Below are 17,500 nucleotides of genomic sequence, written 5' to 3' on the forward strand. Positions count from 1 at the left end.
ATGTACAGCGCAGTGGGTGTACAGAGGGAGGGTGAACTCATTACAAAATTCTTCGCAAACTGAGAACACAGTAAGTGCACCAGATGAGTCATGCATCAGTGCTGGTGATCATGTTAGTCACAGAGAGCATGCAACACACTGGGGTAACACGCGCCACCCTCATGCACCACACACCAACACCAATACAACAGTTACTCAAACAATAAAAAAAATTAATTAAATGAAAGAATTTTTTTTATAAGATAAGCCCAATTGTATAAGAATTCTTTGTGAAAGCTCATATATAAAAAAAAACAAAAACAACAATGATCTCTTTTTCTAAAGTCTGAAGTTCCTAACTTTCCATATTCATCATGATAATAATTGAGAATGCATTTAGGTGAGGAATAAATGCTCAAGAATCTATTGCACATTTAAAATTACTAAATAGCTAAGAATGTTTGCAAGTTTTCTCAAAAAGTTAAACCAGTTTGTGTATAGGCACCCTTTGTGAAATTTCTTAAAACATATCTTTCCATTTTATCTTTTGTGTAAGACATAACTTTCATATTCTTACTTTATTTATTTGTAGTTGAAGTGAAATAATCAGTAGTTAAGTAAATGTTCACTAATGTACAATTACTCATATAAATCTAAATCTATAAAATCTCAAAACTAAAATGAAGTTACAATAAATGTAATATTTCTTTAATCAAATGATACTACAAATAAAACATCAAAAGTTGATGCATCATAAACAAGTTTCTATTTCGTTAATTCTGACTCAAATTTCCTCCCTGTATATCTAAAAACAACAACTATACATTGGGATTATCTTATTTCATAAAAGTTGTCAAAGTAAAATCAGCACACACAAAAATTGATACCAAAATAATAAAGTATTGACTGTTAAATATCTTTTAATACCAACATCAGTAAATAATTCATGCTCATGAAATCAACATCAAGTTACAACTTGACATAATACTTAAAAGAAACATCAATCTAATAAAATAACCATACAATTCCGAATTTACCAGAACAAAGAGAACAAAAATTTAGGTAAGAATGTTAACTTCTCTACTGCAATTATATTGATTGAATATATTGCAAATGTTAAAACACACGGCAAGAGAGTACTCTGAGATTACAATGACACTTGAGGAAAAGTATTAGTAATGGAAACACAGTGCTAGTGGTGCGGGTGGCTGTTGGTGTGGGTCGGGTCAGAGGTCACCTACCTGCATGGGTGGATACAGTCTTACCCCGCCTGCCGGAGGAGGCACGCCCCCATCACCACTGTAACCCATGTTCGCCATCGGCACCTCTTCTCCCTGGGGAAAATGGGTAAGGGGTTAGACAAATGCCACTTTGGTGCAAATTTGGATGTTAAATTCTGAAGAGAGAAAAAAAGTCCTTTATATGTATGTATATATAAACATATACATTTACATACATTATATATATATATATATATATATATATATATATATATATATATATATATATATATATATATATATATATATATATACACATAAATATATATACATACATACATACATAAACAAACATACGCACACACACACACACACACACACACACACACACACACACACACGCACACACACACACGCACGCACGCACGCACAAACACACACACATACACTCTCATTCTCTCACACTCACACCCACACTCTCTCACTCACTCTTACTCTCACACTCTCTCCCTCATTCATTCTTACTCTCACACTCGCTCTCTTATTCTAAAAGGTAACGAGTCTTGATGATCTATAAATTTGTCACCAAGGTTATTCATTATTCATTTTCCTTATTCGTGGAAACCATTATCATTTTTTTTAATTCTTAGAAAGCATTATCAATTCTATTTTAATCTAATCTACCTTGCACTTTTTGCGGGCTCGCCTCAGTGCATACAAGCCCGCCGGTAGCATCTGTTCCGCAAATCTGGCTTATCCTTATCTTTTACTTTTTGACACCAATACAATAGTCATATATAATCACAAAAACAGATTTATGTCTTCTAAATTCCTGAATAATAGATCCCTTCTGACAAATATTCATTTTTATGGATATTTTTCACTTAAAATAATTCTCATTCACTCCTAAAACTACTATACCAAACTTACTGAATAAACGCATTTCCATGTCTGCCAAATTACTGGACAAAGGCACTTAAATAATTCTAATAAATGTTATCAAGTTAGTAAGGATGAAAAGGAAAGCATTTTCTTTTTGTAAGCAATGCATAACTCTGCCACAGAAAGCAATCAAAATACTAAGGCTTGTAAGGTTAATCCTAAAAGAAGCATCTATAGATAAATATAAAATGTAAATAACTTCCCTCCTAGATTCACTGCCAGCTACCAAATCACAAAAAGTTGGAACTTTCACAAGCATCTAACTTCAAACAGTCTTCCTACGTTGATATCCAAATCCATCTACTTTATACAAGTATGTCACTTAAATTACTCTTTCAATTCCATAACAACATGAACTCTTCTACCAAGTCCATCAGTAAATATTCATTTGTCCATCTGTGTTCTCCTTTCCTTTGCTTTCTTCCTCTCTATCTCTCTCTCTCTCTCTCCAAGATTCTTTACCGACCACAACTCTTCTCTTTCTTGACATCTCTTCTGGTGCATCTAATCACTGACCCGATTATACTGGTGGTGAGCCTTTCCTTGCCCCCGCTGGATCGTCCTGTCTTCGTAACGGGTTCCCCCCTGCGAGGCCATTGGACGATTTAGTGTATTATTGGCAGTTGGAGAGTTAGCACCGCCACCTGCCGCATTACGAGCAGCTACACTCTTGCTTACAAAGTCCTGCTCCTTCCAGCCTGCCTTTTTATAGACCTCTCGTAATTCTTGGTGTCCCCACATTGAAAACAGCACCTGTTGGGGTTGGTTCAAAAAGTGGTGTTTATATAAAATAGTTAAATCATAATAATCTTCATGATTATATGTCAGCAGATTTGCAAATATACATGCATTCCCTCTCCCTCTCCTCTCTCTCTCAGAAAAAAAAGAAAAGTATATCAACACATACAATGAATTCCTCTCAAAAATCATATTCTTTAGTTTGTTCTCTTTGTCTGTATAATTTCCTGTTCTCCCAAAGCCCATGGATCAATTAAAGTATTTCCTTGCCTGTCCAAAGAGCAACATCCTCCCTCATCTAAACATTCTAACTCACTGAAAAAATCAAGACAAAGACATGAGACACACCTGTGAGGCAAACTTGACAACTCTAACTGAATAGCGTCCACGATGCCGGGTCATGTTGACCAGCCTCTCAACACCACCCACATCTAGCAAAGAACGCGAGAACTCTGCACTCTTCTTAATTACTTCGTTCAAGGTGGCTAAAACAGCTGCAATGGTCTCATCGCTTGTCCCACTATCGTGGGTGTTTCCCGATGGCAATTTTTGAACCAAATCTCTCATAGCATATTTTCCTATGTGGGAAAAGCAAACAGGGATTGTTGATTAAATAATACTTATGATATGATTATAATGATTAAAATGATGATAATGGTGACAGTAATGATGATGGTGACAGTAATAATGATGGTGATATTGATAGTAATAGTAATAGTGATGGATGATACTAGAATAGAAATAATACAAATAATAGAATCAAAGACTAACATAAGGCAAATATAAAGATAAAATATACCTATGACATAAACAAGTATTCTTACCTATCAGCTCTTTGTTCCTTTGATCTATGGCTAAGTTACGGAGGGCCGTGGCCACCGCGCACACCACCCGGTCCACCTCCATCCTAAGAAGTTCTACTAGTATGGGTAACCCCTTTTCTTTTCTGACTGCAGCTCTTACATCTATACTCGGCTGCCAGTAGCACGCAGCCAGGTTCTGTAGAGCTCCAGCAGCTGCTTCTAGGGTCTCAGGGTTACTGCAGTCTGAGAGCAGCGCTAGGTAGGAACTCACCACCTGGTTTTGGAAGGATGTGCGGGAAAAAAAAATCAGTGATTAATAACCTGGTTGAAAAGAGGAAAGTAAAAAAAAAAAATGAAAGCATTTATGCATAGAAAGATCTTATAATTTTATCTAATCCAATTTTACCACTCTTTCATTTCATCTTTTCACCTTTATATTAACAATATATTTTTCTTCAATTAACCCATTCACACTGGGGCGATTCCGGCTTTAAATGGTCGTAATGCCAGGGTTGCCTAACGCCTCAAGATTCTTGGGCGCACAAGCCACGAGCCTGGGCTGCCCGCCCGCTCGCTCACCCCGAGCACCGGCCTTGCCCAGATATCTCGTCACTGGTGTCTGACGCAAAAACCACGAAACGTGTCAACACGTCATCCGGTGCGAATGGGTTAAGGAAAAATATCCTATTTTGCATTCTTCCTCTGACAAGCAATCATCCATCTACTATTAACCCTCTTGAGATACTACTATTACATAAGCAACAATCAAATCTAACTTGTTTACTAAAACAATACAATAATAATTATCAAAACCCTTAAATCACTCTTAGCTTAAGTTAATATTCTAACAAATAATAACCTGGACAAATGCATCCTATGAGGTACTGCAAACACAAAGTACATAAAACAGGAAATTGCATATAAATGTTCCATTTTTCTTCTTGAAGGATAATGTATACAATGCCCATATATACTAAGTTATTATAATCATCCTTATGTACTATCTGATCCAAGGGGGAAAAAGTAACATATACTCACAAAGAATGTCATTTTAAATCAACATATTGCTGAGATAAAGTATCTAATGTTTTACAACTGAGAAAAGTTTAATTCAAATAAAGGTAATTCTTACTATTTCATGAAACTGCAGTTCTATAATAATTGCAAGAAAGACATGGCAAAAGGAAAGGTTTTTAGTCCATTAAATTGGTCTGTTTATTCGTTTACTTGTTTTATGTCTTCTTTCTACTGCTGCCAGTCGTCCCCTTTTTAAGGTGTGAGTTGGTAAGTGAGCCTGTGTGTGCATGCATCAGCTTGTGTGTGAAAACATGAGTGAGAGAATGCGTGAGTAAGATGAGAGCAAGAAAGAGAAAGAGAAAGAGAAAGAGAGGGAGAGAGGGAAAGAGGGAAAGAGGGAGGGAGAGAGGTAGGGAGAGAGGGAGAGAGGTAGGTAGGTAGGTAGGTAGGTAGGTAGGTAGGTAGGTAGGGAGGTAGGTAGGTAGGGAGGGAGGGAGGGAGGGAGGGAGGGAGGGAGGGAGGGAGGGAGGGAGGGAGGGAGGGAGGGAGGGAGGGAGGGAGAGAGGGAGAGAGGAGGAGAGAGGGGAGAGAGAGAGAGAGAGAGAGAGAGAGAGAGAGAGAGAGAGAGAGAGAGAGAGAGAGAGAGAGAGAGAGAGAGAGAGAGAGAGAGAGAGAGAGAGAGAGAGAGAGAGAGGAGAGAGAGAGAGAGGAGAGAGAGGAGAGAGAGGAGAGAGAGGAGAGAGGAGGAGAGAGAGAGAGAGAGAGAAGAGTAAGAGATAGTGAGAGAGAGTAAAAGAGAGTAAGAGAGTAAGAGAGTAAGAGAGAGAGAGAGAGAGAGAGAGAGAGAGAGAGAGAGAGAGAGAGAGAGAGAGAGAGAGAGAGAGAGAGAGAGAGAGAGAGAGAGAGAGAGAGAGAGAGAGAGAGAGAGAGAGAGAGAGAGAGAGAGAGTGAGTGAGTGAGAGTCTTAAGACAGTCCCCAAGTGTAGATGAATGTGCTTGTGAGTGTGTGGTCTTTATATATTCATGTACACATATGCATAGACATCCATCCATCCAAGAATGCCTGTGTGCATATATGTTCATTGTACATGTGCATAAATCTCAATGTTTTATCACAATATAAATTTTACTGAATAATAATAATGATAATAATAATATTATATATATATTATATACATATATATATATATATATATATATATATATATATATATATATATATATATATATATATATATATATACATATATATATAATATGTATATATATATATACATATACACACACACATCTATATATATACAGACTAAACAATTTTGAAGCCAGTGAACTATAGATATCCAGTGTGAACCAATAGGAGAAGGAATGAACTTCTAACAAACACTTTGCATCAGATTAAAGCTAAGATGGAAAAAGAAAAGTAAGTCCAGTATATAACATCTATAAATGCCAATCAGAATATGTAGTTATGTCACCACAACACCACATTAAAACAAAAAAATATGTACAAGTCTTCACTTCCTTAACTACTAAATTTCATCACCTAATGAAAAACGTAGGTCCTTGTAGTGAATGCCATGAGGCACATGTAGTAGTAGTAGCAGTAGTAGTAGTAATAATAGTAGTAGTAATGTTTCTGCATGTGCTGTAGTCAGGTGTAAAGGGCAGGAGGAAGGGAGAGGGTCGGGTACTTACTACCTCAGGTTGCCAAAGGAGCTCCATGCCTCGCAGAGGCTCAGTGCGAGGCCCTGTGGTTCGCTGCCCCGTGCTTGTCTCCTTCACTGCTCCGCCTACCGCTTCCTTCTTCTTTCTGCTTCCTCCAAAGCATCCGAGATTATCACCTGGTAATATCATGAGGTAAGTAGTGTGTGTTATATGCTTGCATAAAAAAATAGGAAGAATAACAAGAACACAACTCTATACTCCTATAAAAAATAAAAATAAAAAAGAGAGAGAAAAAAAAAGTAAAAGTCAAAATAATGGATAAACAGATAAAAACTTATGACGGTGTCATGAACTGAAAATATAAAAGTATGTATTTTTGTTAATGTATGTACATTTCAGTTTGTGTGTGTGCATATAGCCTGTGTATAAATAAATGTACTTTATACATATAAAAATAAAAATAAACAATACCTTCATGGCCCAAAATAGAAGAAAGCAATTCAGAAAGAAAACAAAAGGAAGTTACTGTATGTAAAACTTGGGAGAAAGATAGTCAGAAACAAGCTTGAAAATAAACTGAAGACAGAGGTAGAAGGGAAGAGGTGAGAAATCCAAGTCCAAAGAGAGGAAATATTCATCAATTTGAGAAACTATGCATAAGATGTGCCATCAGTGGAGTATGTTTTGGGCATTATGCTCATTATCATAATTTTTCTTACCTTTTACTTTTACTATAAGGATGGATAAGTGTTCCAGTTGCCTAATTTTGTTATAGAACAAAATAAGACTACTGGAGCAAATTTGAAAAATATATTTTTTCTAAAAGAAATGAAAGAAATGAAAAAAATTAAAAATAAAAATAAAAAGCTATAGGGAATTTATAAAACTTTGAATAAAACCAAAGTAAAATATGATCTTACATATGACAAGTGGACGTATGTGTGAATGTATGTATGTATGTACAAATGTATGTCCATATGAATTTACAGATACATTCATACATAATGAACATATGGTATATACACAACAATCTCTTTTGCACTTTCACTCTTCCATACTCTCATTTGCCCTCTCTCACTAACTTACATAATTACATACTTACTTATTTACTCATTTATTCTCTCACTGACTCATTCACATTGACAGAGAAAAACAAAAGCGACAAATAAATAGATAGAAGGACAAACAGACAACTAGATACGAAGAAGAAGAAAAAAAAAACACAAACAGGGAGGGCCTGGAAGTCTTGAGAAAATGAAAATGAAAAAAGGACAAGAAATAAGGAGAGAGAAACACTTTGTTTTAATAAGTGTATACAGGATGTTTACAATGGTTTAAAAGTCAAGGACCGGCGGCAAGATGAAAGCTTTTTGAGTTCAGGAAAGGATATGAGGTGACAGCTTTCTGAGGTGAGGCAAGGATGCAAAGGGGATAGCTTTTTAAGTCAAGGAGAGGAGTCCGGCATGAATACGAATTGCAGAAAAATTTAGGATTTTGTCTAGAAGTCTGTTTAAGTCACGAGGAAAGAAATATGTAGGAAGACACAGGTATAAGGTATAAGGAGGTGTGTTTATATCTTGTTACAAAATGAAAAATTATCACTGGCTGCCCACAATACAATACCATCTCCAAATAAGCGGGTGCAATACACTTCAAACATCATATCACTGACAGATAAGAAATATATATATATATATATATATATATATATATATATATATATATATATATATATATATATATATATATATATATATATATATATATATATATATATATACACACATACATATATATACGTTTTTTTTTTTTTTCCAAAAATACATCTATCCAAAACATAAGGCAAAACGATTAGGGGAAATATATCTATCTATATATATATATATATATATATATATATATATATATATATATATATATATATATATATATATATATATCTATAGATATATATATAAATATATATATATAGTAGAATTGTGCATATAATTTGTATAAATAGTGCATACAACAGATTGCTTAATCTAATTGGATCTGTTGATATTCAATTCTGATTTCATATAAAAAGAACGGTTCTATTTTCACCAAAGTGTAATATAAAATGAAATTCTGGAGAAAATAGTTCTATTTCAATACCTCAAAAAATATAACTGAATAAACCAATTATGAAACAAACTACAGTGTATATAATATAACTGAGATATAATATATTCTCTATTACTTGAGCTTCAAAAGTCAACCTGTCTTAAATATTCAAAATAATTTCTTAATTTACCAACTCTACCTTTACATCATGAAATTGTACAAATCAAAATCTTTCAAATACTATATATCAAAAATATTCCTTTACTTTACCCTTTACACAAAAAAAAAAAAATCTCTGAAAAAAATATGTTTAGCATTCAAGCAATAATAATGCAATCACAATATCAATATATTTCATGCTGACCTGAAGCTATATGTATAATCATGCAACTAGTGTAACAGTGAACATCCTACCAATTGTCTATAAGCACATTTCTACACTATCATGCCTACACTATTTTTCTATCTATTAACATAATCTATTGCCTACTTGTCTAACTTTCCACTTATAGGGATTTTGTCGACTGCCATCTATTTCCATTTTCATACTTCCTATCTAACTATCATCTTGAACGCTTTATACATTTTTTCTTATCTTTATGACTAGTGGAGTTTGCAGCCAGAAAGTATCTTTGTACATTTTGATAGAACCAAAAGCAAAATTATACTTTACATTATCATATGCTATAACAAATTATATAAATTATATGTTAAAACAAACATCTTTTTAGATATTACGTTACATACTAAAACGAGAGCTTCTTGAATTACAGTATATGCTTGTACACATCTTTAAAATCAAACTAACATAGAGAAGTATATATGGAAACTGAAAATAAAACAGCAAAGGGAGACACAGGAAAAAATACGAGTATGCCAAAGGCCCTTTCACTTTATTTCTTCCTCAGGGAATAATGTCTTAAGGAATTAATACAACAAAAAGGGCTTCGGCATACTCCTATATCTTCCTATGTTTCCCTTCGCTGTTTTATTTTAATCTTGTTCAGCATTAATGCTACACATTATGGAACCCAAAAATATCCCCTAAAAGGAAAAGTTTGAATTCTTTGTATCATGTCTTAGAAGGAGTAAAGACATGTTTTTTGGATTTATGTAACAGAAATAATAGAATACTATTAGCTTTCCAGAGATATCCAGAATTTGTTAATGTGGTAGAGGATGATGAAAAAGTTTTATTTCTCTTCAGGAAATGAGATTAAAAATATAGCAAACAAAGAATAAAATCTCTTAAACCAAGACATTATTCACATACACAATGGTTCTTCCCACAGCTGCCTATTGCATTATCGCAAACAGAAACAAAATAAAAGTGTCTGGCATTCAGATTCAATGTTCCTTCCAGGTATTTTTTTCACCACATATCAAAGTATCAATATTTTGTGTTATCAACTTCCTTATCCTGTTTTGTCAAAACTTATCTAGCATGCTCATCATAGCACTATAGAAGATACTGCATAGCATTAAAAATATCAGCACTGTGCAAAGAAAACAAGTCAAATAAAAGGGTCAAGCACTGGTGTAAACATCTGGCTTGTCACCAGCAGCAGCATCTCCAGCAGCAACAGCAGCAGGCAGGCAGTGACGATAACATGCATACAAAAAAAAGTGTATATATATATCTAGAAATATATATATATCATAGCCTCTGCTCTCCTTTTCTAAATCTGGATTGGGATTTAGGTTTTTTTAAGAAGAGAGGGGAAAAAAGAGGATGGTGATTAAGAAGACTAGAAGGCTTACACAGGTTGTCCTTGGGCTCCGAAGACCTACCACATGTGTCCGTCCCTTCCCCTTCTCCGTCTGTAACCACCAAGGCTTTGCGTTAGTCATCACAACACCTGCAGTAACTTCAAACTATATCTATCTGATGAAATATTAGTTGCTAACACTCTCCCAAACACCATAACCATCACAGGATTGGTAGATAGCACACTCTGGGTTACTAGTCTAAGAGCTGCTGACTCATGATAAAATGGAGTGTGTTATATTCTCAATGACTTTTCTTGCCTTAATATATTCTGCATAATGAACAAATGCAAATAAAAAAAAATAGGAAAACTAAATCAGCAAAGTTACTGTTGATGATGTAAAATAGCAACACATAGTGAAGTTGGCAAATACCTTTTCTTTTAATTTTTTTATCCACACACAGGGTCCTACCAAAAGGAAAAATAACAAATACATCACAAAATTTCAGAGTATTTCCCAAATCTTCAATGAAACTAAACCTATTTTCTTCTCCATTTATACAAGAGTCAGCTTTAAAAAAAATCCAGAAAATGCACCATTAAAACTTCCCTTCACAACTTCCCTACTAGATTCTATCATGCAAAAATTGCAAACTACACTGGATAAAATATATTCTATCTAGACGCATGTAGTATCTTATAGTAGCAAAACTCTCCTCCAACAACAGCTCTGTAGTTCAATGAAGCAAAGAATTTTATCCTGTAATTTCATGTCTCCCATCATTGTGTAACCATCATTATATAAAACATAAACTTCAGATTGTTTAAGCTGTAAGTGCATTTCTATCCCAATAATGATGGGTAATTTTGGCTCCACCTGGCCATTATGCCAGGGTATTTTGAAATGTGAAGCCCTTATGCCATGGGCTATTAGTTCACTGAGGTGGCGGCCAGGAACTACCTGCCCCACCATCCTGCGAGCCAACCAGATAAAAGCCAAGACGAGGTGTTCATGTCATCAGCAATAAGACCAGCTTAGCCATGACGTGATATCACATCAACCATTGTTAAGGGGTTGACAACAGTATATCAATAAATTTTCAATCAAACATTTTTCTCTACGGAAAAAAATAATCAAATCAATTTTCATCTTACTTCCTCCAAACAGCAATAAACTGACATGATACCATTCCATAGTGAAGTTGTATACCCATACATCCAGGTTATTACTTAACCTTTAAATACAAAAGAAAAGGTTTAAAGTTATCAGGAGCAATTCTTTTCCAGTGAAATTTCTTTTCTATAATGGGTCGTCACTCTGTATTTTAAATAAAGTTTATCATATCAATAAAATGCATATCACCTATGTGCTGATGTGTGAAAACCTAAAAGGAAATTCATGTTTGGAAAAAAAAAAAAAAAAAAAAAAAAAAATTGCATATAGAAATCATTTGTATATCTCCAGTTTTCACAATTATACTTTCTCTATTCCAGCAACAAGTCTTAGAAAGAAATTAAGCCAATATCAACTTGTTATACATACATCCACAATTGATGTATTGCACTCTAAAGAAAAGAAAAGAAAAACACTCACATCACTCAGTCAATAAAAAATAAATAAAAAAGAATCAGAGGAAATGTCTTCCATTTCTTCTCTCACTAACAATCATTTCACTCAAACTTACCCTTCGCTGTGGCTGTGGCCCGTGACTGAGTTGGAGGCTGGTTCTTGTCGTAGTTAGGGTCCTCGACTTCTTGGCAGCGGTAGGATAGGTTCCGCAGGATACAAACACAATTCTCAACACTCTTGTTATCATGGGAAGATCCCTGGATGGCAGACTTAATAACTGTGAGTAGTGAGTCCACTAGACCATTGCACTGACGTAACTTAGTTCGCGCATATTCTCCGGCAGAACTTATATTCCTGTCAAAAAAAAATATATATATGCATACAAATATCCACATACATCCATTTAAATAGTAATAATTATCATAATACTAATTGTAATGCTGATCATAATAATAAGAATAATCAATGAATATTTTATAAAAATTTTGGTCTTCCAATCAATGATAACACTTTGGCATATGGAAAGTGGAAGAGGAAGAGGGAGAGGGAGAGGGAGGGAGGGAGGGAGGGAGGGAGGGAGGGAGGGAGGGAGAGAGGGAGAGAGAGAGGGAGAGAGGGAGAGAGGGAGAGAGAGAGGGAGAGAGAGGGAGAGAGAGGGAGAGAGAGAGAGAGAGGGAGAGAGAGAGGGAGAGAGAGAGAGAGAGAGAGAGAGGGAGGGAGGGAGGGAGGGAGGGAGGGAGGGAGGGAGGGAGGGAGGGAGGGAGAGAGAGAGAGAGAGAGAGAGAGAGAGAGAGAGAGAGAGAGAGAGAGAGAGAGAGAGAGAGAGAGAGAGAGAGAGAGAGAGACGCAAAAACAACGAAACGTGCGAGTACGTCATCTGGCGTGAATGGGTTAAGGCACACATTTGGGTGTTAATAGCCATTCCCTAACACATAAGAAAAAATTATAGAATTAATCATACACCTATAAGTATTATAAAAAAACAAAGAAAAGTGAATAAAACTTACTCTCAAGTGACATAGTGGCAAATGATGAGGGTAGCCCTACTATCATAAACATTGAGCAAACATTAACTACAGAGATTAGCACTTTTATTCTCACTTTTATTATAATGTCATTTATATAAGTTTTTATTCCATTCGCGCCGGCTGACATACTGACATGTTTCGTGGTTTTTGGGTCAGACGCTGGCAACGAGATATTTAGTCAAGGCTGGCGCTCAAGGTGAGCAAGCGGACAGCTCACACTCATGACTAGTGCGCCCAAGAATCCCGAGGCGTTAGGCTTATGCGTTTGAAAACCCCGGCATTCTGACCATTCAGAGCCGGAGTAGCCCCGGTGTGAATGGGTTATGTAAGTTTTCAACTGATAACTGATAACATAAGTAAACAACCTCATCCCCAAATGACCAACAAGAACCTGTGTAAAAAAAAAAAAATAAATAAATAAATAAATAAAAAAATAAAAAAATAAACAATGACATAAGCACACTTGACCCACCTTAAAACTCCCGATGCATTTTTAAAAACAGTAGACCACCACACATCCACATTGGGATCACGCTCGACGTCCCCACCATCCCAACCGGAGCATGGGATGATCACATGACTCACAATAACAGTCAGAGCGTCATCTATTATGTTATGCTTCAAATCCTGAAATCCAGAGGTAATGATACCATGAAGGAAACAGATCACTTAAATAATGTATTACACTTATCTATGATTAACTGAAAAAAGCAATAAAAGAAAAAGTCAAGATGACCAAAATATCAAACACAAAAATAGAAATAAATATACATTTTCTTAATATAAATATATAACTTTATAAAGGATTAAACTCTTTCACTATTTGATGGTGAGATATTGATTGACTGATTGATTCTTTTTTTTTTCTTAGAAAATCTATCTGAATTACTTACTTCACAAGAGGACAAGTTCCAGAGAATGCCTGTTACTAGCTCTTTCACTTCGTTGTCTGGAGTTTTCCGTAAAAGCCTGACTAGTGAGGGAATGCCAGAAGCGTCTCGGATGGCTCTCTTGTTCTCATCATTCTGCCGTCCATATGACAGATTCCTTAAAAAGAAGAGTTTTTTTTAAAGCTGGAAAACATGGAGATCAGAATTGGAAAGATAGAGATAACAGTAATGATAAAATATATCTAATCCCTTTTTAAATTTCTCCTCTCCCTCTCTTTACTTATAAAGATTTAAAAACACTGTTGGCTCAATATATAAATATTGACACCAAAATGAAAACTCTCACAATCAATACTGAAAAGAAAGAGTTCCAGACCAGCTATACACCAAAAACTTCTACCCACAAGAAAAGGTCACAAAGCACTCTCAAAGCAAGAGACCACAAGCAAACTTACCGTAGCGCTCCACAAGCATTACGGTGTAATTCGGGAAGGTCATGAGTGAGGAGGGCCACTAGGGGAGGGATGCCGCCCAGAATGCGGGTCTTCTGTTTCGTGGGGTCGTCCATGTAGCACAGGTGTTGGAGATAGGCTGCTGCATTGGCTTTCACTACATTGTTAGGGTTGCTCAGGAAATCTATTACTTCATGAAGGTCTGGGTCTCGCCACCGAACTATGGGGTTGAGAAATAACAACTTTGTATATATATAATCATGGTGTGACTATGTCTGTATCATTCTTTATTTGTTGAATGTTCTTGTAAAATGTAAATATAATACCATTATAATCTCTTTCCACACCCATATCAAAGCAAACACAGAACAAGTATTTGAATGACCTTCCCAGTGACTGCTTGGCAATCATGGTCTGAAAATGTGAATCCAGCATTTAATTATCTTGGCCAATAACTTCCTTAATGTTTATATACAGATATATTCTCAATGGGAAATAAAGTCTGGCAATTATTCATTAAGATATCTAAAAACAAAAGAAACAATCATATATTATATTGCAACACATGCACTTGCACTTTACACTTACACAAGCTCAGGTGCATACAAACATGCGCATGTATAACAGAATCAATTGAAGAATCAAACAAACTTTTTAAAATTTATCATATTTTTCTAATCCAAGCAATAAGCAAATCACATTATATTTTTCAACCCATATCAAAAATGTTAAATCAAATGACCACAGAAATCAAAACCAACATAGATATAAACCCATTAATTAAAATGTTGTATATAAAAAAGGAGAGACTAAGAACAAAACAGAAAAAAAAAAAAAAAAAAAAAAAAGGGAAGCAGTGTCACACCTCTGGGCGCACCGCTGTCTGCAGAGGGGGACCGTAGCAGGTTGGGGTGTGCATAATTGTCGTGGTTTTGGATTGGTGGAGGTGGAAGTGAGGGGGTTGGTGGTGACATGTGCGGGAGAGGTGCAGGGTGCTGCACGTGAGGGGGTTCCTCGTCGTACATGCCAGGTGAGGGTAAAAGGGGCTCGGCACTGGCCCCGACACTACCGTTGATGGTGTATGGCGAGCGAGGGGCCCCTAAAAGCCGCCCATACACAACCCCTTCAGGAGGGTATACCATGGCACTTTCAGCTGCAGGATACCTGCCATCTTCAGGGTAATCCCCCGCATGGCCTTCCCCTTCAAGGCCACCATCTACAGTGCAAACAGCAAAATAAAAACACATCATGCCACAGGACAAAAAGCTTTTAAAAAAACGTTTCTAATCTACACAAGAATATGGGCAAAAAAGACAAGTGGGACATGCAGACATACAAAAATTTAATTAAATAGGAACATATTTTTTAAGCTGGGTGAACAGATATGCTTCAGTGAAATAATACATTTATACATATCACTACCAAACACAAAAAAGTACATTACAAGTAAAATCAAATGTGAATTTGTATACATTAAGACGTGTGTATATTTTGAGAGAGAGAGAGAGAGAGAGAGAGAGAGAGAGAGAGAGAGAGAGAGAGAGAGAGTGTGTGTGTGTGTGTGTGTGTGTGTGTGTGTGAGTGTGAGTGTGAGTGTGAGTGTGAGTGTGAGTGTGAGTGTGCGTGTGCGTGTGCGTGTGAGTGTGAGTGTGCGTGTGCGTGTGCGTGTGCGTGTGCGTGTGCGTGTGCGTGTGCGTGTGCGTGCGTGGGTTTGGGTGGGTGAATGAGTGGGTGGGTGAGTAAATATGAGTGAGACTGAAATGGAGTTATAGGAGTGGGTAAGTGAGTAAGAGTGATACGGGTGAGAGTAAATGTTAGTGAAAATTTTGAATACATGAGTGCATGAATGATTGAATGTTTTGGAGTGCATATGTTCATGCATTTCCATATGAACAAATCTGAATCAATGCATACTCATTCATAAATATACAGACAGTATATACAAGGCAACCAGAAATCCATATGGATATTTACAACAGTTCCATATGCTAATTTCTATATACATAAATCACAATCAGTCAACATTATACTTGTAAAAATAAAAGTGCATATTTTCAATTGCAAATCAAATTTCATTAAGCAACAGAATCGCCAAAATGCCTGAATTACGGAGCAAAGCAGTAAAACAAAAAGTAATAATGATACCAGATAATAATAATACTGAGGTAGCTTAATAGGACCTATTACTCACCCATGAGTTGAGGATCATCAGCTAGCATTAAGAAGATCAAGGTAAGATTTCTCACAGATAAGGTAATTACTTCAAACAAGAACAGGTGCAAGTGATAAAACTATCTGGGATAAATCTATGATGCATTCAAGTTGGTTATAAATTTGGCTTCTACTATCATTTGTTATCCAACTCTAATGAGGGGGGCACACACATGCGCGCGCGCTCACACACACACACACACACACACACACACACACACACACACACACACACACACACACACACACACACACACACACACACACACACACACACACACACACACACACACACACACACACACACACACACACACACACACACACACACACACACACACACACACACACACACACACACACACACACACACAAAAGCACCGCATGCAAACACATGTACACATACACATACACTTATGCAACATACACACACACACAATGAAACTCATGTACCCATACACAAGCACACACATGTACACATACACAAGTACACACATATACACACACACATGCACACACATGTGCACATGCATGCACTCCCACCCATCTTACCTTATACAACTTGACCTATTTACATTATGTCCTATATATACACAAGCAAACAATTAATGTGAAAAAGAATAGTACTAACCATATCGGTCCTGTGGGATACCATGCAATCCAGGTGATGGAGTGTTGCGGTATGGATCTTGCCCATTTGGTGGCAGGAGTGCACCATCTAGTTCTGCATAACCACTTTGAGGGTATCCACCAACTGTTAAAACAATTAAGTTAAATGTTTAGGACCTATTTCACATAAAGTACAGTCATGAAGCACAATTAAAGCATGTTCCCTCTTGTGTGATTCACATAAATGAATATCCTTAATTCTGTAAGAGAGTTCTGTTAAAGTACATGTCATATATAAAAATAATTTATAACAATGGTTAAATATGATAATACAAATAATAATAATCCAAAGTTCTATTCCTTAGTGGAAATAAACATACGGTGTTAAATATACATATATCACACATAAAACATTAAATGATATAAACAAAAACAGTGAACAAACATGGACTAACAATCTAAAACATTAAAACATGTTATTCTCAACCTTTTGACACCTGGTACCCTTTTATACATGTCATGATGATCTTGATACTTCCAATTGGCAGTTAAGAAGAAACCCCCTTTCTGCCAATCAAGAAC

General features: G+C 36.0%; 1 protein-coding gene across 23 annotated transcripts in view; it reads right to left on the minus strand.

The window, feature by feature from the left end:
* Positions 1–17,500, minus strand: part of p120ctn (adherens junction protein p120) — a 31,388-nt gene that overhangs the window by 6,552 nt on the left and 7,336 nt on the right. For 3 of the 23 annotated variants that reach the window (XM_086556027.1, XM_086556062.1, XM_086556064.1), the window contains exons 3-14: positions 16,941–17,063; positions 14,964–15,314; positions 14,102–14,318; positions 13,650–13,803; positions 13,229–13,383; positions 11,844–12,082; positions 10,211–10,270; positions 6,395–6,540; positions 3,704–3,956; positions 3,228–3,457; positions 2,658–2,894; positions 1,245–1,313 (exon numbers count right to left, since the gene is read on the minus strand). In XM_086556027.1, coding sequence (XP_086412153.1) covers positions 1,245–1,313; positions 2,658–2,894; positions 3,228–3,457; positions 3,704–3,956; positions 6,395–6,540; positions 10,211–10,270; positions 11,844–12,082; positions 13,229–13,383; positions 13,650–13,803; positions 14,102–14,318; positions 14,964–15,314; positions 16,941–17,063 — 2,234 coding nt within the window. Of the gene's footprint in view, positions 1–1,220; positions 1,314–2,657; positions 2,895–3,227; positions 3,458–3,703; positions 3,957–6,394; positions 6,541–10,210; positions 10,271–11,843; positions 12,083–13,228; positions 13,384–13,649; positions 13,804–14,101; positions 14,319–14,963; positions 15,315–16,289; positions 16,311–16,940; positions 17,064–17,500 lie in introns of all 23 variants that reach the window. The other 20 variants (XM_086556012.1, XM_086556048.1, XM_086556054.1 and 17 more) reach the window with 13 other exon arrangements.

The sequence above is a fragment of the Penaeus japonicus genome, unplaced genomic scaffold, assembly GCF_977035675.1.
Source record: "Penaeus japonicus unplaced genomic scaffold, GWHDUDI00000001_assembly GWHDUDI00000003, whole genome shotgun sequence".
In the NCBI taxonomy this organism is placed as follows: domain Eukaryota; kingdom Metazoa; phylum Arthropoda; class Malacostraca; order Decapoda; family Penaeidae; genus Penaeus; species Penaeus japonicus.